The sequence below is a fragment of the Scylla paramamosain genome, chromosome 29 (genome assembly GCF_035594125.1).
Source record: "Scylla paramamosain isolate STU-SP2022 chromosome 29, ASM3559412v1, whole genome shotgun sequence".
NCBI classification, from domain to species: Eukaryota; Metazoa; Arthropoda; class Malacostraca; order Decapoda; family Portunidae; genus Scylla; species Scylla paramamosain.
Window position 1 is genome coordinate 7,064,208 of NC_087179.1, and position 25,627 is coordinate 7,089,834.

Below are 25,627 nucleotides of genomic sequence, written 5' to 3' on the forward strand. Positions count from 1 at the left end.
AATAAAGGCCATTGAATATAAGTACGTCCCCTGGAGATTTTATATTACACCTCATCTTTAATTCACGTATCCTCCTACACACTAAAGAATGGTATAGATATTTCCCGCACTGTGAGACCGTGGACATTTGGCTTAGCTGCGTGAACAATACTCCAAACAACGAACCTTCGAACTGAGACACTGAATCTGTAACTCTCAGCCGCCTTAGTCCTGCTCGCCTCGCCACTGCCGCGTGGTTACGTCAAGACAGCGGGCGGCCGCGTACTAGTTTCCTTAGTACTTGTGCTTCCGTGTCAATACCGTGTGCTGTAAACTGCTGAACGAACTGAGATACTCATTCAGTTTTGGTCGCCTCTCCATTATCTCGTGGTGACGTAAAGGTGACGGCCCGTGTGTTAGTTTCCCCCGGTAATTGTGCATCCGTAACATTACTGTGTGCAGTGGTCGTGAGAACTGCGAGGCGACAGTGCAGACTGTGCCGTGGAGAGCCGCTGGGTGTTGGAATCGCCTCTCAGTCACCTTGAAGGCGTCATATTCCCTCCCTGCTCTTCCCCGTGTCTTCCTGTCGATGTTGGTAATGTACTACTCACTATTTTGTGTGCATGTGTTTTGTTTATTTATTATTTGTGCATAGAGGAACTGAAAGGTTAGCAGCCTGCAGTGTTTTTGGTCAACCCATATTTTGCGTATTTGTTCAGTCATTTGCTTGTTACTTGCGCATAGAGGAAGTAAGGAAGGTAATAAGCCGCAGTGTTTCTGATCATCCTGTGTTCTGCGTATCTGTTTAGTCGTTGTTTATTATTTGTGCATTGAGAAACTAGTAGGAAACAGGATGCAGCGTCTCCAATCACCACTTGTCAACCTTCTCTTTGCCTCAACATTTCAATTGGTCTCCTTGTTCATGTTCATTTTAATAGTGTCACTGTTTGGTGCAAGTGTTTAGTTGATGTTGTTGTTGTTGTCGTTGTTGTTGTTGTTGTTGTTGTTGTTGTTGTTGTTTTATCTGCGCACAGAGGAACCACTAGGCTACAGCGTCTCAGATTACTCATAATCTTTCCCTTTCTTTCCCTGCCCATCACAATCTTTGCTTATTTCTTAGCAATTGAGGTTTTCCATGTTGGTATTATCGTTAGTTCAGTGATGCTACGGATGTTTTCAAGCCACAGCTTTGACGATTTCTTCAGATGAAGTTTGTTTTATTAATCACTGGGCGTTTGAAGTTTTTCATGTCCTAATAACCACTGCTCTTACATATATATATATATATATATATATATATATATATATATATATATATATATATATATATATATATATATATATATATATATATATATATATATATATATATATATATATATATATATATATATATATAAATGGTGGTATGTTTTTAATCTCATAGCCTCTTGGAGTTTGCATTATTTTCTTGTGTTCTGGTGTGTGTGTGTGTGTGTGTGTGTGTGTGTGTGTGTGTGTGTGTTATTACGTAGGTAAGTAACAAGATGACAAATACCGCTAGATTCCTAACAGGCTCTTACAACTTTACTTAAAACAAGCGAAGCTACAAAAATTGATCAGACTTAACGTGGCACTCAATGTACAAACGAATGAAGCAAACCTACATATTATTATTTCCACCTATCCCCACTCATGAATATTCCCAATACTGTAAAGTTCCCTATTGACTGTGCACTGCCAACTGGTGAGTGTGTACCATTGAGTGGCGGGGAAAGCAAGGCGAGGGAGGGGCAGAGCTTGGGTAGCGTGGCTCAGGCAATGCAGTGAGCCCCGCAGATCCCACTTGAGCGAGGCAAAAGACGCCTCTCTTGCCTCGCTTGCTGATGGAAGATCCGCTCTCATTCCTGTCCTGACCTGAGGGATTAGAAAACATAAATGCCCTGCGTCAATTCAGCGCTGTCTCAGAGCACACTCAGAGAGAGAGAGAGAGAGAGAGAGAGAGAGAGAGAGAGAGAGAGAGAGAGAGAGAGAGAGAGTTTTCTGAATAGACGAGAGATTTGAAGAATTTGATAAGGTAGACAGAGATGCCGAGAGACAGGGAGAGAAATGGACAAATCAACAAAGAATAATGAGATGTAATTATGCATTAAAAAAAAAAAAAAATGTCCCTTCACTAAACATAAACCCTAACCTAATTACTCACTCACTCTCTCACTCACTCACTCATTCGATCGCTTAACATGGAGAGGGGAACAATCTAACCTAACCACACTTTCGATCGCCTAGCACACACACACACACACACACACACACACACACACAGAGCACCAAGCAAAGCGAAGCCAGACGAAGGCGAGGGGAGCCACTTCAATCATTCAGGCTGGAAGAAAACGAGCTCTCGAGTAAATAAATCTAGCGACCCAGCTGAAGCCTGCCTTAACCTAATCTATTCTAATCTAACTTTACATTACTTTACTTTTACCTTACCTTGCCTTGCCTTGCCTTACCTTTATTAAACCTATCTAACCTAACCTAACCTAACCTAACCTTACCTAACCTTACCTTTATTAACCTACCTTACGTAACCTAACCTAACCTAACCTAAAATTACTTAACCTTACCTTTATTAAACCTACCTTACGTAACCTAACCTAACCTAACCTAACCTAACCTAACATATCCTATATTATCCTATCCTATTCTATTATATCCAACCCTTACCTGACTTAACATTTCCTAACCTAACCTGACTTGACCTAAACTAACCTGACCTGACCTGACCTGACCTGACCTTACCCAACGTAACCTTACCTGCCACCTCTCTCTCTCTCTCTCTCTCTCTCTCTCTCTCTCTCTCTCTCTCTCTCTCTCTCTCTCTCTCTCTCTCTCTCTCTCTCTCTCTCTCTCTCTCTCTCTATACATGTGTCTTCCTTTCATCTCTAATGCAATCTCTTGTTTCTAGATACGAAAGGAAGCAACTTTTTCAACTTTTATTTCTTCAGTGAGTGGAATTCATTACAAAAAACTCGATTACTTTTTGTCCCTTTCAACTTGTTAATTTACCTGTGAACTTGCTGAGTGGCTGGCTGGCTGGCTGACTGACTGACTGACTGACTGACTGAATGATTGGCTGACTGATTAACTAATATAAGAGAGAGAGAGAGAGAGAGAGAGAGAGAGAGAGAGAGAGAGAGAGAGAGAGAGAGAGAGAGAGAGAGAGAGAGAGAGAGAGAAGTGAGGATTTGGAAAGGAATATAAATGTCTGGGGATTAAAAGAGGGAAGTGTAGGAAAGCGAGGAGAGGAAGAGGAGGGAGGGGGAGAGAAGAAAAAAAAGGCGTCGTGAGGGAGACATGAATAAATAAGAGGGGAAGAGAGGGAGACACGTGGAGGGCATGTGGGGAGTGTAGTGGGAGTGGAGTGGAGTGTGGAGCATCACAGAGATAGTAAAGAATATAATGAAAGGTTAGTACAGATGTGTGTTTGTAATAGAGTGTAAGTTTGTGCGTCACTGTGAATCACAGTGAATGTGGAGTCTATCAAGATTTTAAAATGTGGACTGTATTACAACAGAAATGGAGTGGAGGAGGCGACGGAAATAATAAAGACTATAGAATTAATGAGAGAGAGAGAGAGAGAGAGAGAGAGAGAGAGAGAGAGAGAGAGGAGAGAGAGAGAGAGAGAGAGAGAGAGAGAGAGAGAGAGAGAGACGAAGGAAGCAGTTTAAAGTCTGAAGAGAACACTTGTAGAAGGAAGAGGGTCGAGGGGAAGACAAAATTATTAGCGAGACAGCAAACAGTGGCAGCAGGAGAGGAGAATGTGATGGAGAGAAACACGTCATGCGCACGTTCACTCCGCCAACCCCTAACTTGTCAATCAACAGAAGCAAGTTTGGATGTGCACTGTGTATGGCAACGTGGTCCTGACGAAGAGGGAATGAGGCGCACTTTATTTTTTAGGTTAACGGCAGTTGTACAAGTAAAGTCACCCCTTTCTCTCATTAGAGTTTCTTCCTCCTTTTCTGTTCCGCTGCTCTCGTCTCTTCCCACTTACTCTCTCCTCCCTCATTTCAGGCCTGCCCAGTCAAGATACAGCTCCTAATGAAAGGAGAGGAGAGGAGAGAACTTCTCTTCTCCTCTCCTCTACTCGTCTCTTTTCTTCTCTTTTCTTTTCTTCTCTTTATTCTTTTCTCTTTACTTTCTTCTTTTATTTACACTTTTCTTCTCTTTACTCTCCTCTCCTCTCCTCTCCTTTCCTCTCCTCTCCTCTCCTCTCCTCTCCTCTCTCTCTCTCTCTCTCTCTCTCTCTCTCTCTCTCTCTCTCTCTCTCTCTCTCTCTCTCTCTCTCTCTCTCTCTCTCTCTCTCTCTCTCTCTCTCTCTCTCTCTCTCTCTCTCTCTCTCTCTCTCTCTCATGCGCGCGCGCGTGTGCCCTCTCTTTTCTTCCGTCAGTATTTAATCTTTTTTTTTTTTTTATCTTATATATTTTTCTTCTTTACTTTGGTTCTTTTCCCTACTTCTCTTCCACTCTGTTCAGGCTTTTTTTTTTACTGTGATATTTTAGTTTGCATGACAATCTCAAGTCCCAGTGTGTGAGTCAGTGCACATAATATCTCTTGCCTTACCAACATGCCGCCTTCTCCTACACAACCAACATCCAGTACGTGTGTTAGATAACTTACTCTTTCAACAACTTTTCATAGGTACAGTCAGTCATTGTTGATGTTGAGAACACTAGTGAGGACACTGTGACAAACAGGAGGCAGGAGGTGAAGGGAACAAGGCATGAGAAGAAAGACTTTTATTTATGCTCTTCTTCTGTAGTCCTCTGAGGAAGCCATTAAGAAATTACTAGTCAGGAATAAAGCTGTCATTTCCTGAGCTGTGTTGCCTTTACCACTCACATCTTCATCCAGAACACTGTTAACAAATTACTTCCATGGACACAGGAAAGAGAGAAGAGGTAGTTAGTACTGTCATTCCTACGAAATTACTAGTCAGGAATAAAGCTGTCATTTCCTGAGCTGTGTTGCCTTCACCACCTACGTCTCCATTCAGAACACTGTGAAGCATTGCTTCCATGGACACAGGAAGTAGAGAATAGGAAGTTAATATTGTCCTTTCTTTGCTACAGAACTTTATTTGTACAATTGCATTAAACCTTTTTATCGCTACAGTCACCTTTCGCTGGCATTCCAAACACTGCTGTTCACGGGGGAAGTTTTCTCATATTAGTGTTCTGTCCGGAAGGTCTACAATTTGACACCGCTTCTTGGGATAATTTCTTACGTAAATATATGTCTAGTTATTTGTACAGGAGATTCCAATAATGGGGAGAGAGAGAGAGAGAGAGAGAGAGAGAGAGAGAGAGAGAGAGAGAGAGAGAGAGAGAGAGAGAGAGAGAGAGAGAGAGAGAGAGAGAGGTAACGGGGTGAGTGAAAGAGGATGTAGAGAGAAGGGAATATGTTTCTAAGGAAAGCATCTTTTCAAACCGTGACGAGCGTCTATTGGTTGTGATGGAAGCAATTTGTGCCTTTTAGTATGTGTGATTCTTTGTGTTTTTTTCTTTTTCTTTAATTGGTTCGCCTGAGGTACGTTTTTGTATTAGCTGCAGGTGTTTATGTCTTGTTTGTGTTTACAGTTTGTTTTTAAGGGAGACTGATTGGCTGACTGTGATTCTTATGTTTTCTTCCTCATATTCCTGTGTGTGTGTGTGTGTGTGTTAGAGAGAGAGAGAGAGAGAGAGAGAGAGAGAGAGAGAGAGAGAGAGAGAGAGAGAGAGAGAGACTGCCCTCATAACACACACACACACACACACACACACACACACACACACACACACACACACAATAAAAATAATTTATTCATTCTACAGTGAAAAAAAATACATGAAACATACATCAGTGTTATTACTACTACTACTACTACTACCACTACTACTACTATTACTACTACTACTACTACTACCACCACCACTACCCACCACTACCACTAATACCCCAGTAACACTTGTAATACAAACCCCAACAAACAACAACTCTCTTCACTACACTACATCAAAAACCCACAACACACAACACACAGTGGAGATAATGAAGTCTCCCAGGGTACAGCTTAGCCAATACTCACCCCTTGAATTTAATCCCTGATGGTCAGAAGCTTCGCCCATCGCCACGCGCCTCGCCCTTCATAAAACTGGGAATGGTGACAAAAAGACCGATAACTAGAGAGGGCAGGGATTACCGTCATTAATGCTACTGGGCTGGAAACAATAGGGAGGGCGGTATCTTGATTGTTGGCAAGGTGGTTAATTTAATGGTGAAAGATTGGATTAGGTGGGAGAGAGCAGACAGTGGCCTGTTTGTTTACGAGTAGTCGGGTGAAAGAGACTGGCTAACTATTGAGTGTGGTTAAGTAGAGTGAACAGAGGAGACTAGCTGGGTGGAGGAGAGTACAGCTAGTAAATTAGTTGGGATAGGAAAGACATTATCCATTGAAGTGGAAGAGAGGAGAAATACTAGGTACCTAATTAAAAAAAAAAAAAAAAGCCTGTTAAAAAGGTGAGACAAAGGAGACATTACCTCGTTACATGGAACATAAGAGAAAGTAGTTAGTTAGGATAGAAGAGACAGTGAGTGGGTAGTTAGATGGGATACAGGAGGGTGGTCAGTTGATTAGATGGGATAAAGGAGAACATGGCTCTTTAATATTTTGGACAGTTACTTGTGAATTAAGTGGAACGAAAGAAACAATGGTTAGATAATTAATTGGGATAGAGGAGAACGTATTTGAGTAGTTATGTGGAATAAGTTAGACCGTGGTGTGTTGTTAGCAGAAGTGTTACATGAGGAAGAAAGAAAAGAGTAGGAAGAGAAGTTAAAAGTATAAAGGGATAGTGTGGGAAGAAGAAAAGAATAAGTAGGAGAAAGAGAAGGAAAAATATATAAAAAGTAAAGAAACCTCTAACAATTAGCAGAAATATTATATGAGAAGAGATAAAAACATATGAAGAGAAGCTCACAGAATGGCAGAGTAGCGCATGATGGAGAAAAAAATATATATAATTAGGAAGAGAAGGAAGAGAAGAACAAAAATACATAAAAAGAATAAATAAATAAAAGCTCCGGCAAGGCACACTGGATGCAGCTGGACAAATTCACGGAACTGCAACAGAATCCACAGCAACATTGCAACCATTATTTACCTTCCCTTTATGCCCACGTGGAAATGTATTGAAGCTGAGACGATGCAAAGGAAAAAGAAAGTAGTATTCCATATGTAGATTGATTCCATAAGTTGTGGTGCGCGAGTGTTCATTCCTGGCTGACCATGAGGCGACCAGCGCTGAGAGAGGAGTCTTTATTGAACCTCCTTGGCGAGAAGCGACCGAGGTACAAAAGAGAGGACGGTGAAGGACACGTGTTTGTGTACGTTTCCAGCAACACCGTGGAGGTTTAATTATAATGTGATGCCATAAGAGGGTTTAGAGTTTGTAGGATGTTGGATTTTACGATGTTTATGTTTGTTTTTATTTTATCATCTGTGTGAAGGTAGTGACACGTGTGCTTGTATGTTGACAGTAATGATGCTTCTGCTTCATTATAAACTGGATGACACACCAGGAGTTAAAGTTCATAAATAGAGGATTTTACTTTTTTATTTATTTATTTTTTTTTTCATTTTTATCGTCTGTGTGAAGTAGTGTGACAGTAACACGTGTTGTATGTTAGCAGTGATAAGGCATGTGTTTCATTATAAGCTGGATAACACAAGAGGATTTAAAGTTTATAAGATGTAAGATTTTTGCGTTTTCATTGCCAAGGAATCAAAAAATCATCTGTGTGTATCCAAGGACACGTTGTCTGATACGCTTTCACGAATAACACATCCGTTTCCTTACAGTCTGGAGAACATAAATGTTAGTGTTCATAAGAAATGTTTTTATAATCAAGTAGTTCAAGATTTTTATTTATTTATTTATTTTATTTTATTTTATTTTTTATTTATCTATTTTTTTTTTTTTTTTGTAAGATGGGCACTGGTGAAGAGCAACAAAGGCAGAAACAAAGGCCCATTCATGTGCCAGTCCCTTAAGAAAATTATTGAAAATATAATCCAGAATTGTATGATGTGTCTTGAAACATATCTCCTCAAAGACATTCATTCATGGGGAGTGTGGCGTGACAGAAGCAGGCAGGCAGCTCCAAAGTGGTTATGTCTCCTCAAAGACATTCATTCATGGGGAGTGTGGCGTGACAGAAGCAGGCAGGCAGCTCCAGAGTGGTTATGTCTCCTCAAAGACATTCATTCATGGGGAGTGTGGCGTGACAGAAGCAGGCAGGCAGCTCCAGAGTGGTTGTCTTCTCAAAGACATTCATTCATGGGGAGTGTGGCGTGACAGAAGCAGGCAGGGAGCTCCAGAGTGGTTTCAGCCTGGGACACTTGTTGTGGTACGTTTTCAGTAACATTGTGATCTGGATGCCACTAAGGGATTTAAAATTTGCGATATATTTTCTTCCATCATGGAGTTATAAATTATATGGAGTTTAACGTCCGCTATGATTTACTACATCTTTGTTATATTCTGACTAATTATAAAGGATTTGTTCTACGGATTCCAGCTAAAGGATGTGAGGAGGTTCAGAAATTTATTGTGCAGAAAGGATTAAACGCTTTCTTTCTTCAATAATGCGAATGTCCTCACGCGGCACAAAGTTGATGAAGCAAGTGAAGCACAGAGCTTGTTAAACTACCACTGGAATCATGAAATCCTTCACAAGAGGAATAAGACAGTAATTAGGCTGTTAGTGCTGAGGCATTAGGGGGCTTCAGCTAAAGGTGGTGTATAGCTAAAGGTGGTGGTCAAGAAAATTAGAATCATGAAAAGAGTTCCAGAGTTTGCCACTGAAAGAGGTGAAACAGTGGACTTTTTTTTTAGTTCTTGCGTTAGTGAGTTGAACAGTCAATTAATAAGAATAAAATGAAAGTTATTAGGTATGTGAAAACACGATATCTCTTGCATTAATAAAGCGGACATTATAGGATCAAGATAAAAAGATGAAAATCGTTGAGAGATGGAAATTCAACATCAGACAGAGAATTCTTAAGTTTGCCATTGAAAGGTGAAAGAGTAAATATACCGGTGAACTCTTGCGCTAGTAAGGTGCACAGAATATAGGTAGAAATAAGCAGAAAATCATAGGGCTGTGGGAATACAGTATCAAGCAGAATTCCTGAGTGTGCTAGTGAAAGATGTGAGAGTCAAGATACTGCTTAACTCTTGCATTAGTAAGATGGACAGAATAAGAATAAATACAAAGCTGGAGGGACGTGGAAATAAGATGCCAAAGAGAACTCCAGAGTGTGCCAGTGACAGAGTGAATACATTGTTCAACTCCTGCAATAGTAAGGGGACAAAATAAGAACAGACATAAACTCTTAGTAATATGCAAGTAAGATATCAGAGAGGGAATTCCCCAAGTTTATCAGTGAAAGAAGCCGCTCATGTTAACACACCAATCATTGCTTTCTGAAGAGGAATAACTACCACAAGGAAATAATAGTGTTGCAACCCTCACTGACGAGCTTAAGCCGTTTTTTTTTTTTCAAATATAAAGGTCAGTTTGTGAGTGTAAAGCACACCTCAGGCGGCTCAGTGATCCACTGAGTCCTCCAGTTTTTTCCAATTTCCATATTAGTCTTCTGTGTGGAACTTTATTGAATGCTTTTCTCAGATCTAAGTATATGCAGTTGGCCCATCCATCTCTCTCTGGCACTATATCTATTACTCTTGAGTAGAAATATATCAAATTTGTGACATAAGATCTCCCTTTTCTGAAACCAAACTGTTTCTCTGTTATCACCTTGTTGTCTTCTAGGTATTTCACCCATCTGTTCTTGATAATCTTTTCACAAATCTTTGCCACCACACTTGTGAGTGATACAGGTCTATAATTTAATGGATCTTCTTTACTTCCAGTCTTGTGGATTGGGGTAATATCTGCCCATTTCCAATCTATGGGTACTCTACCTTTTACCAGGGTGGTGCTAATTATATTGTGCAACACTGAGACTAATTGTGAGCTATGCTCTTTTAAAATCCAACTGGAGACACCATCAGGACCCATTGCTTTCCTTACATCCAGGTCTTCCAACATATTCTTTACTTCATCTACTGATGTTTTAATCTCCTTTAGGTCGGTCCCTTTTTCTAATGCTGTCCTCTCATCTCTGAAATCATTTTCCTTAGTAGACACAGAGTGGAAGTATCTGTTAAACACTTCAGCTACCTCTTCTGGGTTATCCACTATCTCTTCTCCAGCTTCTACTGTGCTTATTTCATCTTTACTCTTTAATTTTCCATTAATGAATTTATAAAATAATTTTGGTTGGTCTTTACATTTCTCCACAACATTCTTTTCAAAATTTTTCTGCTCATCTCTGCGAGTTTTAAGAAATTCGTTCCTCTTCCTTATATAATTGTTCCATAGGTCCAGTCTCCTGTTTTTCTTCCACTTGTTCCATGCTTTTTCTCTCTCCAATCTAGCTGTTGCACATCTCCTGTTGTACCAATCCTTTTTGAAAAGGTTCTCTGTTGATCTTTTGGGTACCCATTTCTCTACTCCCTTATTATAAATGTCCAGGAAAGCTGTCCACTTTTCCTCTATGTCCTCCTTTTGAATAACCATGTTCCAATTCACTTCACTGAAATACTTCCTAAGTTGTCCAAAGTTAGTCATGCTGTAGTTTAGCCATTCTCTTCTGTGGTCCTCTTTTCTTATACTGAGGTTATTATCCGTAGCTGTGAACTGAATCAGCACATGATCACTTTTTCCTATTGGGTTTATGTATTTAAGGTCTTCTACTATTTCTTGTTTCTTGGTGGAAATTAGATTGAGCCTTGAAGGTGCTTCATTTCATCTACATCTTGTGTCATCTGTAACCCATTGTGTCAGGACATTTTCAATAGCCAGGTCTAGTAGCTTGTTCCCCCATGATGGCTCACTGCCTTCCGTGGTCCAATTCTCCCAAGATATCTCTTTACAGGAGTATATCGTCATTTTCCTCAAATAACTCCTTGTGTCCTTGTGTCCTCAAGCATTTTGTTATATTCATCCTCTCTCCAAGAGTTGGAATAGGGGGGAACATAAGTCACCACAATGTTACAGTATCTTACAATATTCTGTCTTAAGTTTATTTTCAATACTTCTGCCTCCTCCACCCCATATGTGACAGATTCCACTAATAAATCCTTCCTAATTAGAAGCATCACACCTCCTCCCTGTTTATTTTTTCTATTTCTCATCCAGAGGTTGTATTTTCCTTCACCAATATTTAATATATCCCTTCACTTGCCAATTTAATTTCAACAATTCCCATGATGTCCGGTTTCTCCTCTTTTAATTTCTTCGATCTCTCCAGTTAGCTCTTTTTCTTCTTGTAATGTCCCCACTAATTTTTCCACACATGTCTTTTCCTTCTTTTCTCTTTCAGTCCACTGAGGTGTATACTCTTCCTTCAGACCGAATACCACGACAGTTTTTTTCTTATCCTCAGTTTCTCTCACCAAGTTTTCTTTGTTTTATAACTTGAACAACTTTTTCTGTTAGCTTTTTGTTGTTTGCCTTTGTTTGTTCCTCCACAATTTTCCTAAAATCTATCTTTTCTTTCTCTTGTTCTTTCTTCCAATTTTCCTGTTTTACATTTAACTCTTCCACTTTGCCTTCATATTCCATTGCTTTCTTTTCATATAACGTTTGTTTTTTATGTAGATCGTCATATGCACCTCTCCACACCCCCTTCTCGGTGATCAAAGTTTCAACCATCTTCTCCATCTTGTCAAATCTATCCTTCATTTCCTTCATTTCAGTTTCCAGTGTGATAATTCTCCTTCTCATCATTGCTTTCCTGACCCTTCAGTCCTCTTCCCCAAATCCCGAGGTCTCTCTGTCTAGCCTTCGAGACGGTCCCCATTGGCATAAACAACATAGTGGGGACCGAAGTAGACCCCTCTTCACCGCTCATTATAACAATTTAACTGCTTTGGAGACGGAACAGCAACGAGTAGAACCAGTGTGAACTCTCATACTCTGTATTTCCACTAGGGCAACTCTCAGTGACGTAGATGGCTGGATTTTTAGTGTGTGTGTGTGTGTGTGTGTGTGTTTAGTAAACTTTCAGGCCTTTTTGGTTCCCATGAAAGGACTCAAAGATACACCAATGTTACATATAAAGAGTAATAAAATAATATAATCTTTGTTAACATGATGTGAGGAAGTGAGGAGACAGACAGGAATGATTTTTTTTTTCTTTTTTTTATAGAGTAATAAAACAATATAATTTCTGTTATTGTTCAGTTTGTTGACAAAGATTCTGGATTGTAGTTTGATGGCAAGGCATTGAAGGTGAGGAGATGACAAAATCAAGTTAAATTTTTTGGGATAGCGTAATAAAACAATACTAATTCTGTTATCAAGAGGCATTCAGTTTGTTGACAAGGACTCTGGCCCAGTGCTTGGATGGCAAGACTTTAAAGGTTTGGTAGACAGGAATAATCGAGTCAAGTTTATTTTTTGCATACATGCATGAAGTAATAAAGCAATATTATTTCTATTATCATGATACTTTCATTCAGCTTGTTTACAAAAATTCTGGCTTAATGTTTGATGGTGAGGCTTTCAAGGTGAGGAGATGGACAGAAATTACTAAGTTAATTAAGGGACTGTAATTAACTTTTTTGAATGAAAATGTGTGCAAAAAGCAACATTGGTCTGTGCACACTGAAAAATCATCCAGCACTTTGGCAATAATCTGCCAAAGTTTGAGCTGTGTGTCTGAGACATAGCTTGTTTACACTCAGACTTTAGATTACACCTTGTGGTACTCCTTATGTTTTGCTGTTTTTCATATACTGTATCTGTTTTTTTTGTGTGTGCATGATTTTTGGAGACTTTTTCAGATGTGTGGCATGTTATCCCTAAGTGGTGGGAGGGGAGGGAGTGGGACAGTAATTACTGGATAATGAGTCAGTACTCAGTTGGCCTAAGGTGAGGCCATGGCATGTATGTACTGCCACGCTGGTGCCAGACCATCCACATGACTCATAAAATTTATGAGAGGAATTGTGTTATTATCTTCTGTGAAGACCATAACCATAGCAGAGTCTTGTAAATACAGTCACTAGGGTGTTGTAGGGAGGTCCACAACACTGTTCCTTCCCACCAGAGACCAGTGGGCCTAAGAGTGTGAGTGATGTGTGTGTGAGTGAGTGTTGCTTTGTCTGGGATTGGTGGCCTGGTGTATAGATAAGTAGATAGATGAAGGGAGTAAAATTATACCTTCTCTGTTATCCTTCCATAAGAAAGCACAGAAGTTGAGAGGAATTGCATCTGTACTGTATTTTCTTTCCTGAGCCTCTTCTCTCTCCTCCTCAGGCCAGACATTTGTGGGCAAACTGCTGGCAAAGACTGCTGAGGGACACTTTGAGGTTATCCAGAGGTATGCCAAGTAAGAAACAGAAGAGAATGTTACAAGGAGGAGGCAGCAGGCACCTGCCAAAATGATAATTACTCCCAGTGAGGTCTAAAGCACTGGATGATGGGGTGCTGTGAACTTATCATTAAATGCAGCTGTGACCTCACTGAATGTTTCCCTTTGTGTCTCACAAGAAAAGGGGACAGTCACAGCCTGCTCTCTAAAGACAACTCTCTTCCTTCACACAAAACTACAAGCATTTAATTACACACACACCCTTCACTCAATTATCATGGAGACTCCTACACCAGCCTCATAGAGTCACCATCGGGGGAGGGGACAACAAATGTCCCCAGGTCAGACTGCTCTTCTGGTATCGACCCTAAGTGTCTTGACACCGCTCAACTTTTTCTTCATTAACTCCTGCAACATTTGCAGTCTTGGATCTAATTTTCAGTCTGTAAAAACACCATCTCTCCTCTACTAAACCTCATTTTCTTTTCCTCACTGAAACACAAGTGTCTAAGGCAACTGACATTAGCCCCATTTTTGTTCTCTCCTACTTTCTCTATCCTCATTTTCAATCCAAAGCTGGATGTTGCATTTATGTGCACAACAACTTAACCTGCTCTCTTGCCCATGCTCTTGAACCTTCCGAGTTTTCCACCATCTGGCTACGATTACAGTCACTCTCAAACTAAATGTATCTGTGCTGTATACCTCTCACCTAACTCCTCTGACTTTAAAAAAATTCTTTGACTTCTTAACTTCCAAAGTGGAGCACATTCTGACCCTCTTCCCTTTTACAGAGATCTCCATTCTTGGAGACTTCAATGTTCACCATCAGCTTTGGCTTTCCTCTCCCTTCACTGACCATCCTGGTGAACCAGCCTTCAACTTTGCTATCCTCCACAACCTAGAGCAATCGGTGCAACACCCTACTTGTATTCCTGACCATCTTGGAGATATGCCCAACATTATTAACCTTTTCATAACCTCTAATCCTTCTGCTTATGCTGTCACCCTCTCTTCTCTGTTGGGCTCATCCAGTCACAATCTCATATCTTTATCTTGTCCTATCACTCCAATCCTTCCTCAGCATCCCCATAAGCAGAAGTGCCTCTAGGATTTTGCCTCTGCTAGCTGCAGGGACCCAAGGAGGTATTTTGCTGATTTTCCTTGGAATGACTACTGCTTCCATGTCAGAGACCTGTCTGTGTGCAGAGTACATAACAGAGGTAGTAGAGTCTGACATGGAGGTGTACATTCCTCACTCTTTACCTTCCAAATCTTGGTTTAACACAGCTTGTTCTCATGCTATACATGATAGAGAGGTGGCCTACAAAAGGTACTTAAGCCTTCCATCACCAGAATATCATGGGCTTTATATTTTTGCCTGGAACCATGCCAAGTCTGTTTTCCAACTAGCCAAAAACTCCTTCATTAACGGAAAGTGTCAAAATCTTTCAAGATCTAACTCCCCTTGTAACTTCTGGCACCAAGCCAAAAACATCTCCAATAACTTTGCTTCTCCTTCTTTTCCTCCTTTATATCAACCGGATGGTACCACTGCTATCACATCTATCTCTAAACCTGAACTCTTTGCTCAAACCTTTGCTAAAAACTCTACCTTGGACAATTCAGGGCTTGTTCCTCCCTCGCCTCCACCCTCTGACTACTTCATGCTACCTATTAAAATTCTTCACAGTCATGTTTTCATGCCCTCCCTGGCCTAAACCCTCGGAAGGCTTATGGACCTGATGGGGTGCCTCATATTGTTCTCCGAAACTGTGCCTCTATGCTTGCACCTTGCCTAATCAAACTCTTTCAACTCTGTCAGCATCTACCATTCCTTCTTGCTGGAAGTTTGCCTACATTCAGCCTGTTCCTAAAAAGGGTGACTTCAAATCCCTCAAACTGCCATCCTATTGTTTTAATTTCCTGCCTATCTAAAGTTTTTTAATCAATCATCAACAAGAAGATTCTTAAACATCTATCACTTCACAACCTTCTATCTGATCACCAGTATGGGTTCCATCAAGGCCACTCTACTGGTGATCTTTTGGCTTTCCTTACTTAGTCTTAGTCATCCTCTTATAAAGATTTTGGTGAGACTTTTGCTGTTGCTTTGGACATATTAAAAGTTTTTGATAGAGTTTGGCACAAAGCTTTGATTTCCAAACTACTCTTCTGTGCCTTTTATCCTTTTCTCTGTAACTTCATCTTAAGTTTCCATTCTGACCGTTCTATTGCTGCTGTGGTAGAAGATCACTATTCTTCCTTTAAATCTATTAACTATGGTGTTCCTCAGGGCTCTGTCTTATCACCCACTCTCTTCTTATTATTCTCCAGTGACCTAAACCAAACTTCTTGTCTTATCCACTCCTACACTGATGATACCACCCTGCACTTTTCTACATCTTTTGTAGAAGTCCAACCCTTCAGGAAGTAAAGAGTTCATGCAGGGAAGCCACAGAAGACCTGACTTCTGATCTCTCTAAAATTTCTGATTGGGGCAGAGCAAACTTAGTGTTATTCAATGCCTCAAAAACTCAATTCCTCCACCTATCAACTTGACACAACCTTCCAGATAACTATCCCATCTTCAGTGACACTTAACTGTCCCCCTTTCTAAACTGAATATCCTTGGTCTGTCCTTTTCTTATAATCTAAACTGGAAATTTCACATCACATCCCTAGCTAAAACAGCTCTTATGAAATTAGATGTTCTGAGACATCTTCACCAGTTTTTCTCATCCCCCCCCAACTGCTAACTCTGTACAGGGGCCTTATCTGTCCATGTATGCTTTACATGTCTGGGGGGGTTCCACTTGTACTGCTCATCTAGACATTATGGAATCAAAAGCTTTTTGTCTCATCAGCTCCTCTCCTCTAACTGACTGTCTTCAGCCGGTTTCTCATCACTGCAATGTTGCATCTCTTGCTATCATCTACTGCCGTTTTCATGCTAACTGCTTTTCTAATCTTACTAACTGCATGCCTCCCCTCCTCTGACGGCCTCGCTGCACAAGACTTTCTTCTTTCTTTCACCCCCTATTATTTTCACCTCTCTAATGCAAGAGTTAACCAGTATTCTCAATCATTCATTCCTTTCTCTGGTAAACTCTGGAACTCCCTGCCTGCTTCTGTCTTTCCACCTTCCTATGACTTGAATTCCTTCAAGAAGGAGGTTTCAAGACACTTATCCTTCAATTTTTGACTGCTGCTTTGGACCCTTTTATGGGACTGGCATCTCAGTGGGTCTTTTTATTTTTTGGTGTGGGGAGGGGGAGGGTTGTTGCCCTTGGCCAGTGTCCCTCCTACTTGAAAAAATAAATAAATAAAAATATCACCAGCCATATCTTCCCAACACAAATACTGACAACAGCCCCTGTGTCAGGCTGTGTGTACCAGATGAGGCCGTGTCAATGCTCACCTTTGAGAACGTCATATTTGAGGCGCCAGACGTGAGACAGCAACTCATAGCCAAGGTTGCTGTCGTCTCCGCTAGCTGGTACATGGAGTCCTCTCGAGTATTGGTGTCAGTCTGGTAAACTCTGGAGCTCCCTGCCTGTGTCTGTACTTCCTTATACAAGACACTTCTTAAATTTAGGGTAATTCTTTTGGCTCTGTCTTCTAGAGACTGGTACCTCAGTGGGCCCTTTTATTTTTATTTATTTATTTATTTATTTTATTTCATTTTATTTTATTTCATTTCATTTCTTTTTTTTATTTTTTTCCCCTCTCTCTCTCTCTCTCTCTCTCTCTCTCTCTCTCTCTCTCTCTCTCTCTCTCTCTCTCTCTCTCTCTCTCTCTCTCTCTCTCTCTCTCTCTCTCTCTCTCTCTCTCCTTTTTGTTGGCCTTAGCCAGAGTTCCTCTTACATAAAGGAAAATCTTGTATACTGATGTACATACTTATCGAAGTTAGGATAAAATGTATTGCATGTTGATGTACTGTTTAAAACCCCAATACCTCACACTACGGACTATTAAAGATGCAGAATCCTTGCTGAACCATCACTGGAACCATGAAAACCCCTGAAAACACCATAACAACTGAAAGTATCGGAGGTAAGAGAGAGAGCAAAACATTTGGGAGTGCAGTTTATTATCTGTCTCCCATACAGGACTGGTGGTGTATCCCTCACATCTGGTCATCAAGGAGTACCCCATGGTCAAGTCCTTGCACACCGATCTGTTCTGATGGAAGCAGTTGGAGGGTGTGGAGGATGTGGTGAGAATGACTGTCCTTATCACCCATCTGTTATATCCTTCAGTATCTTCTTTTCTTCACCTGCACTGTGTTTTTTTCCTCTTGCATCCTTCAGTAATATTGTTTTCTTCATGCCTCCTGTGTTCTTTTTGCTTCTGTTCTATCCTTCATTATACTTTTCTGTTATATCCTTCAGTGATATCCTTTTTCTCCTGCAGTGTATTCTTTTTCCCTCTTATCATATCATGTATCCTTCAATGATATCTTTTCTTCATCTTTGCTGTATTCTTTTTCCTCTACCTTATCCTTCATTATCCATTTCTTCACTCATCCTGTATTCCTCTTTCTTCTTTCTTTAATGCACACTTTCCTCCACACACACAATTTAAACCTTTCTATCATGCATAGTTACCCTCACCCCCTCCTTGCCCCACGCGCGCGCGCACGCACGCGCACGCACGCACGCACGCACGCACGCACGCACGCACGCACGCACGCACGCACGCACGCACGCACGCACACACACACACACACACACACACACACACACACACACACACACACACACACACACACACACACACACACACACACACACACACACACACACACACACACACACACACACACACACCTTTTCCTTGTCTTCCTCATTTACTTGCATTTCTCTCATTCTCTACCTCCTGGTCTTTTCCTTCATCCTTCTCTCTCTCTCTCTCTCTCTCTCTCTCTCTCTCTCTCTCTCTCTCTCTCTCTCTCTCTCTCTGTCTCTCTCTCTCTCTCTCTCTCTCTCTCTGCAGCACAAGGATGGCCAAGGAAATCCTTCTCAAATACCCAGAGATCCTCCATGCCGCCCACCCCTTCTTCCTCTCCCTCAAGTTTGTGGGTGCTGGTGGCTCTCTCCTGGATGGAGCAGTTTTTGTGGTGAGACACACAGGGAACCTTAACTCTCATGCCTTGGGTCTTATGGGAACTGTTTTCAAAGAGGAAGAGTCTGGTTTGTGGTAAGACACACTGGGAACCTTAACTTTTATCCCCATATTGTGAAATGACTGAGGTGTTATGGGAACTGTTTTCAAAGAGTCTGGTTTGTGGTAAGAAGTGCGGGGAACCTTAACTTTTATCCCCACATTGTGAAATGCCTGAGGTGTTAGGGGAACTGTTTTAAAAGAGTCTGGTTTGTGGTAAGACACACTGGGAGCCTTAACTTTTATCCCCATATTGTGAAATGCCTGAGGTGTTATGGGAATTGTTTTCAAAGAGGAGTCTGGTTTGTGGTAAGAAGTGCGGGGAACCTTAACTTTTATTCCCATATTGTGGAATACTTGAGGTGTTATGGGAGCTGTTTTAAAAGAGGAGTCTGGTTTTTATGATTGCTTGGTTGATGATGCAGAATACTATTAACTATTTCCTCAATCATGAAAAAAATGTCCTTGGAAAATCCCATCAACTTTCATAAGGACTGTTTTCATGATAATGAGTCATGTTCTCATAGGTGTTTCTTTTTTCTGGTGATGCAGAATACTTGTTAAACCAGAAACATGAAGTACCCTTGAAAATTCCAGTAAGTATTTCTAAACGTCACTGAGATGGTTAGTCCAGTGACTGTGTTTTGTTGTTTTCTTGTGTATATTTTGTCTCTTTCATTCCACATAGTTCTCTTGTTTCTTCTCAGGATCAAAAGATATTGATTGAGATACTGGGGAGGGATGTGAGTGCATGGCCAAGGTGAGGCCCAGATCTTTACAGAGGTGTGTGTGTGTGTGTGTGTGTGTGTGTGTGTGTGTGTGTGTGTGTGTGTGTGTGTTTTATGCACAGACAGAAAACACATGCATTTTTTGTATCATTCCAACATTTTCCTCTTCTCAACTTTCCTGTTGCCCTTCCAAATATCCAGCTTTTCTTTGATCCTTCAGTGAAAAACCTCCCTTTCCTTAACTCTTTGTTGTATCCCCTCAATATCCAGCCTTTGTTTGTCTCTGCAATAATGGATCTTTTCTGTGTATTTCCTCCAGGATCTATTTACCCAAGAACAACTTGTCAACAATTCCTGTAGATGTCGTCATCAGTGAGGTCAGTGTTAGATACCAACTTGCTGCTCAGGTGTCTGTTGTACCTGCTGGCTGGCATCTCCACTTTGTCTCTCCTGGTAACCAAGTCTGTATGTGTATGTGTATCTATTAATTTATTTCTGTGTGTATTGTGTCTGTCTATCTGTGTGAATGTGGAGAGTTTGGGGTGAATCTCGCTTGATACCTGATGGGGATGGATTGCTGTGTGCCTCTCAGTGCAGCAGCCTGTCAGTGCAGACAGCATTTGACAGCTGTTTCTCACTCCACATATTTACACAAAGGTGCTGACAGATTAGCAGCAGGAGTGGGAACTGCAGTGGTTGTAACTCACATGACTTCACTGGTACCAATCCAGACCACCTGGCTTCCCCAGGGACAGGCTTGTGTCACCCTGACCTTACCTCTACCTATACATCTACCACTGCACTACATTTGGAATCTGGTTGAGTACATGTACTCAGACCCAAGCCTGATGTGTGTGTGTGTGTGTGTGTGTGTGTGTGTGTGTGTGTCTTTGTCTATCTCTGTTGAAATCAAGTCATTGTTGTGTCTTGGAGGGAATAAGAGTGTATTTGTGACTATCTATCTATCTATCTATTTGTTTAAATAAAGTTGTTGGTAGCATCTGAGGGAATGAGAGGAGTGTGAGCTCAGTATGATGTGCAAGGAGTTTATGGATGTTTTAACGTTTTGTAATTTAAGTATTTATTAGTGTGCATATCTTTTTTTGCATGCAAGATTTTAATACCTTACTTTATCATTTTGTCTGCATCTAACATACAGTCTCTCTCTCTCTCTCTCTCTCTCTCTTCACCAATTCTCCTTACAGGCTTGGTGGTGTATCCTGAAAATTTAAAGATCCAGGAGAACTCTGTCACCAAGAACCTGCAAATGAATGTCATTGGGTGGCTGATGGCAGCTCCTCAAGTGAACCCAGAGGTGAGGGAGGCTGTCACTGGAGGGAGCAGGGAAGTAGGGGTTAGAGTGAAGATGTTTAGAAAAGAGGGATGCAGCACTGTGGTTGTGAAGAGTAGCCATCATTTTCATTTTAAGGGTGTTTTTAAGGTATTTGGCTTGTAGTGCAGTGGTCAATGAGACTATCCCTTTCCACTGGGGACCCAAAATAAGAATAAAGACAGACTTCATATTCTGAGTGTTAATGGAAGTAAGAATAATAATCAGAAATAGCAACCATTATCACTATCCTCAGTTTCTTCATGTCAAGCTTGATAAAGTTAGATTTAAAAAAGAAATAGGAAGGAACTGGTTCTCAGATGGAGTGATAGATGAATGAAATAGACTCAGTAGTTAGGTTAGTGCTGAGTCATTAGGGAGCTTTAAAAGATTAGACAAATTTATGCATGAGGATGATAGTGAAAATAGGTAAGCACATTTCATGCAGGGATTGTCATGTGTAGACCAGACGGCTTCTTGCAGTTTCCCTTGTATTCTTACAATTATTATACTACTGATATGATGCCACAACACAATGGTAATGGTGGTGATGGTGTGTTCCCGAGTGATGCAGGTGATAATGGGGCGCCACAACACAATGGTAATGGTGGTGATGGTGTGTTCCCGAGTGATGCAGGTGATAATGGGGCTTGATATGAGTGTTGAGGGCATGGAGGGTCCCATCACCTTTGCTCCTGTGACCTCTGGCTCTTCTAAAAAGGGAGTTGCATCCTTCACGGTATTTTTATGTCTGCTGGTGTGTAGTGGTAAGGATTATCCAAGATTGGAGAAGTGTCTTGGGACCTTCCTCATGAAAAAATTCGTCATAGGGAAAAGAAAATACAGAAGCAGGCAGGGAGTTCCAGAGTTTACTGGTGAAAAGGATGAAAAATTTTTAATAATGGTGAACTCTTGTATTGGAGAGGTGGACCACCACCATCACCACTACTTATTCTCCACAGATCACTGGGCTAATAAAGTACAGTATGATGGGTGCCTTGGAGAAGCTGTGCCTTGAGTTGAAGGCTGCAGTCACCTTCAGAAAAGAGCAAAGCTGCAACAAGTCATCCAAGTACTTTGTCAAGAAGGTTTATGTTGAAGGCAACCTCCTGCACTGCTCTCAGGAGAACAGTGGGACTCATGGATGCCTCCAAGACCCACAGAGGATTGGAAGGCATAAATTCAATCTTGGATAACTATTGACATTTAAAACTGGTGACTCCACTTGTCAGATTGTAGGTGGGAAAGTTTAAAGGGTTGATTGATGGGAACATTGTTGATCTTAATTTTTTTTTGGTAAAGTACTGTAAATCACATGCATGTGAAGTTTCAAATGGATGAAATAGCATGAATGGTATTGTAGTTGAATTGTTCTTTGTAGCTGGAAAAAAAATTAGGGTTGATTAATGGGGAAACTATTGTTCAAAATCCTTTTATTGTAAACTAGATCATGTACATAGTTGTGAATTTTTTTTTTTGGAATGAAATAGCATGAATGATATTGTAGTTGTTTGTGTTGTACTATGGGTAAACCATTGGAAAAAATGTAGTAGTTGTGAACAAAATTGGATTAACTAAACATCCCTGAGGTTGTAGTTGCGAAATTTTGGTGTAAATTAATGTAAACAATGAAATAGTTACTTAATCATTAAAGTTTTAATCTTATATTAGGAGTCATTGGAAATTAGCTAAAATAAACACCCTTATATCATCTTAACCCTATAATGACTAACCAACTTTCCTCTCAAATCATGGCATAGTTTTAACACAAGTAAACAGTGCACAGCTTTGCCAAATGTTCTCATAAATCTGTGTTGGAAATATAGTCTTCATCAAGCATTATTGTTGTGTGAGTTATCATTGCTGTCATGTGTTGTTTTAAGGAGACACTGATTTTGCAGTTTTTTTTTTTTTTTTTTTTTTTTCCTACACCTATTCAAAAGTTTAAAAATCTTTCAGTTTTCTGTGCATGTGTTCTAGTGTCCTCTGCATTCTTTCTTGTCATTCTTTCATACTCAGAGCTAAATGCATTGAACTAACATTCCCATTTCTATTATTCAGCAACTCATGAAATTAACACCAGAGCAGTTTGGTGTTATGGAAACTCTGAGAGAGAGAGAGAGAGAGAGAGAGAGAGAGAGAGAGAGAGAGAGAGAGAGAGAGAGAGAGAGAGAGAGAGAGAGAGAGAGAGAGAGAGAGAGAGACCTTTTTTCCTCTTCTCTCTCATGTCATGTCCCAGGACAGGGTGATGTCCTTGGAACATCGTCATTTGCATTCCCTAATCACAGACAGATGTGCCTCCTCACTCCTCCATGCTGGAGAAAATAATTGCGTTAATGAACATGTCTTGCACTTTATCATTACTTTTTATTATTATTATTATTATTATTATTATTATTATTATTATTATTATTATTATTATAATTATAATTATTACTACATTTACAGTAGTCCCTCACTGTTAGCAGTTCAATTAGTGTAGCCAAACCAATGTCAAAAGTGAAATTTGCCAAACGTGAATAGTACTATAAATGGGGTTCACCCTTTTGACTTGCATTTGAAAGCAAAGACATTACAGTATACATGAAACATTAACAGCAATATAGAATACAATAGATAATAGATGACAGATGTTATTTACCTTTAATTATTTATAGTTAAGCCTGGTGAGAGGAGCGAGTGTGGTAATTGTGTAGGTGCACTATTAATATTTGGCACCCAAACCAGTGTCATCCATATCCAAGTGTCCATGCCCTCCACCACTTGTAGAGGCTGCACTCCTCGGGATAAACACCAAAGATGTGGTTAATTGCAGCAAAAAAACAGTAAGATGGCTGTCGGGAGGTTCACAAAAATCAAACAATGCACATGGATGACAAACTGGATCAACACCATTCTGTTACGTCAGCGAGTGGCGCACCAAAAGTGGATCTGATGTGCCAGTTTGGGTGTTGGTACCAGTTCAAACCTATTGCCAAACTGAAACAAGAGGGACCACTGTATATCTCCATCAATCAATCTATCTATCTATCTATCTATCTATCTATCTATCTATCTATCTATCTATCTATCTATATATATATATATATATATATATATATATATATATATATATATATATATATATATATATATATATAAAGCTTTTCAGTAATAAACATTTAGTGTGCAAAAATTTTTAGTACATCTAAACTATAGTAACTTGTGTCTTCCTTACAAGTGGTGTCATCCACCATTCTTTCTCTCCCCTCTTAAAAAGTGGGAAAAGGAAGACTGCTGGACCACACCACAAGTTATAACAACAAAAAAAGCTTCATTCAAACTTTACTCTGCTGCATGGACTGTATCAGCTTGTATTCAGGCAGGTCAAGTTGGGCGATACAAGTGTGTGCTGGAAGGAAGCTGTCATCTGCTGGCTTTTGGATTATCAACTTGGAAGCCTGGGTGTGTGTGTGTGTCTAAGAGAATCAGTTTGAGTGAGTAGTGGAAGGGAGTTTTTGAGTATGTGAGAGTAAAAGAAGGGGTTTTGTAGAGAGAGAGAGAGAGAGAGAGAGAGAGAGAGAGAGAGAGAGAGAGAGAGAGAGAGAGAGAGAGAGAGAGAGAGAGAGAGAGAGAGAGAGAGAGAGAATTTTGTGTGTGTAGGAGAGAGAATACAAGAAATTATTTCTATTAAGAGAATTTTGCGTATGTGTAGGAGAGAGAATACAAGAAATTATTTTTATTAAATTTATTACTATTATTCTAAATTTATTCATATTTCAGAGGAATGACTGACAGAAGAGACAAAGAAAAGAGGAGGAAGAATATAAGAAAGGAAGGAAGGAAGAGAAGAGGGGGACATGAGAAGGATGAAATAAAGGAGAGAGAGAGAGAGAGAGAGAGAGAGAGAGAGAGAGAGAGAGAGAGAGAGAGAGAGAGAGAGAGAATGTTACTGATTGTGAGAATTAATTATCATTATTATTATTATGTTCAAAATGTATTATTTATATTTGCATTGTTTTTTTCCAGAAGTGATAGAAACAAGGAAGAGGAGAAGATAGATGATAATAAGGAGGGAAGAAAGAGAAAGAGAGAGAGAGAAGACAACAAAGAAGGAAGAGGACATGAGAGAAGAATGAGGTTAATAGAAGAGGAAGAAAAAAAGAAGAAATGAGAGAAAGATAGAAAAGATAAATAAAAGAAAAATAAATCCTCCCCCTGCCCCCCTTTCTCTCTCTCTCTCTCTCTCTCTCTCTCTCTCTCTCTCTCTCTCTCTCTCTCTCTCTCTCTCTCTCTCTCTCTCACAATCCACAGACCCACAGTATGTCTCCCACAGTATGTTGACAAACCCAGTCACTCCCCACAGCCTCTCACAAATCTCTCTCTCTCTCTCTCTCCATGCCTAAGAGAGGAACCTGGTCAGTCCCTGTGAGAAATTTTGCAACATTTTCTGTTCAAGCAAGAGTTCATGAAAGACTTCCCAAACAGTACAAATGACTGGATGGTCTGGGAAGTATTCACTCTGGAAATACAGTGAGGGGTTAATGAAAGGAAGAATATTGGAAAATGTGTGTTAATTTAGATTCCTGTGGTGTGTGGATGGAAGGACTGGGTGAATATAGACGGCAGAAGAGGTGAGGAGTGTATGCTAACTAAAGGCAGGAAGTGAAGGACTGGATAAATATTAGACAGAAGAGGTGATAGAAGCAATGGACTAGATATACAGAGATAAGGAAGGGTTGGATAAATATTAGACAAGAGGTGATAGAGGCAAAGAAGGACTAGATATGTAGAGACAAGGAAGGGCTGGATAGAGGAGGTGACAGAGGCAAAGACTGTACACTAATAATGAAAAATAGATAAAATGAATGACAGAGGGAAGATGAAAGAGCGAAGAACAACTAAAATGGATGATAAGCAGGTGGAAATACCTACAAACAAGCCTATCAACACCCAAACACCCCTAACACACACACACAC

General features: G+C 40.3%; 2 protein-coding genes across 28 annotated transcripts in view; one reads left to right on the forward strand and one right to left on the reverse strand.

The window, feature by feature from the left end:
* Positions 1-529: 529 nt before the first annotated feature.
* Positions 530-25,380, forward strand: LOC135115220 (uncharacterized). 13 transcript variants are annotated; one of them, XR_010275879.1, is made up of 8 exons: positions 15,665-16,943; positions 17,557-17,663; positions 18,443-18,566; positions 19,658-19,809; positions 20,544-20,653; positions 21,631-21,883; positions 24,030-24,112; positions 24,677-25,380. XR_010275879.1 is itself a non-coding variant. In XM_064031751.1 (7 exons), the coding sequence occupies exons 1-6, from the start codon at positions 16,858-16,860 to the stop codon at positions 21,862-21,864; spliced, it is 813 nt and encodes a 270-aa protein (XP_063887821.1). In that variant the 5' UTR covers positions 15,665-16,857; the 3' UTR covers positions 21,865-21,883; positions 24,680-25,380. The 13 variants fall into 13 exon arrangements, 12 of the variants coding, with proteins under 12 accessions (XP_063887830.1, XP_063887825.1, XP_063887829.1 ...); XM_064031751.1 differs by lacking the exon at positions 24,030-24,112 and having other exon boundaries at positions 24,680-25,380; XM_064031752.1 differs by lacking the exons at positions 24,030-24,112; positions 24,677-25,380 and adding an exon at positions 24,431-24,664.
* LOC135115221 (uncharacterized) overlaps positions 22,273-25,627 on the reverse strand; it is a 74,599-nt gene continuing 71,244 nt past the window's right edge. For 5 of the 15 annotated variants that reach the window (XR_010275882.1, XR_010275888.1, XR_010275887.1 and 2 more), the window contains 2 exons: positions 23,992-24,126; positions 23,021-23,448 (listed from right to left, as the gene is read on the reverse strand). Coding sequence is in view for 2 of the 15 variants with exons in the window: in XM_064031761.1 (XP_063887831.1) it covers positions 23,373-23,448 (76 nt within the window). In the remaining 13 variants the exon portion in view is untranslated. Of the gene's footprint in view, positions 22,984-23,020; positions 23,449-23,488; positions 23,648-23,991; positions 24,127-25,627 lie in introns of those variants that run through there. The other 10 variants (XR_010275883.1, XR_010275890.1, XR_010275889.1 and 7 more) reach the window with 7 other exon arrangements.

Excerpts from the sequence above, each read along its gene's own strand:
- LOC135115220 (XM_064031751.1), top strand. The coding sequence starts at position 16,858 with ATGCTCACCTTTGAGAACGTCATATTTGAGGCGCCAGACGTGAGACAG. Across the intron at positions 16,944-17,556 it reads GCTGTCGTCTCCGCTAGCTG|GACTGGTGGTGTATCCCTCA; the intron begins GTACATGGAGTC and ends TCTCCCATACAG. Across the intron at positions 18,567-19,657 it reads TGGATGGAGCAGTTTTTGTG|GATCTATTTACCCAAGAACA; the intron begins GTGAGACACACA and ends TATTTCCTCCAG.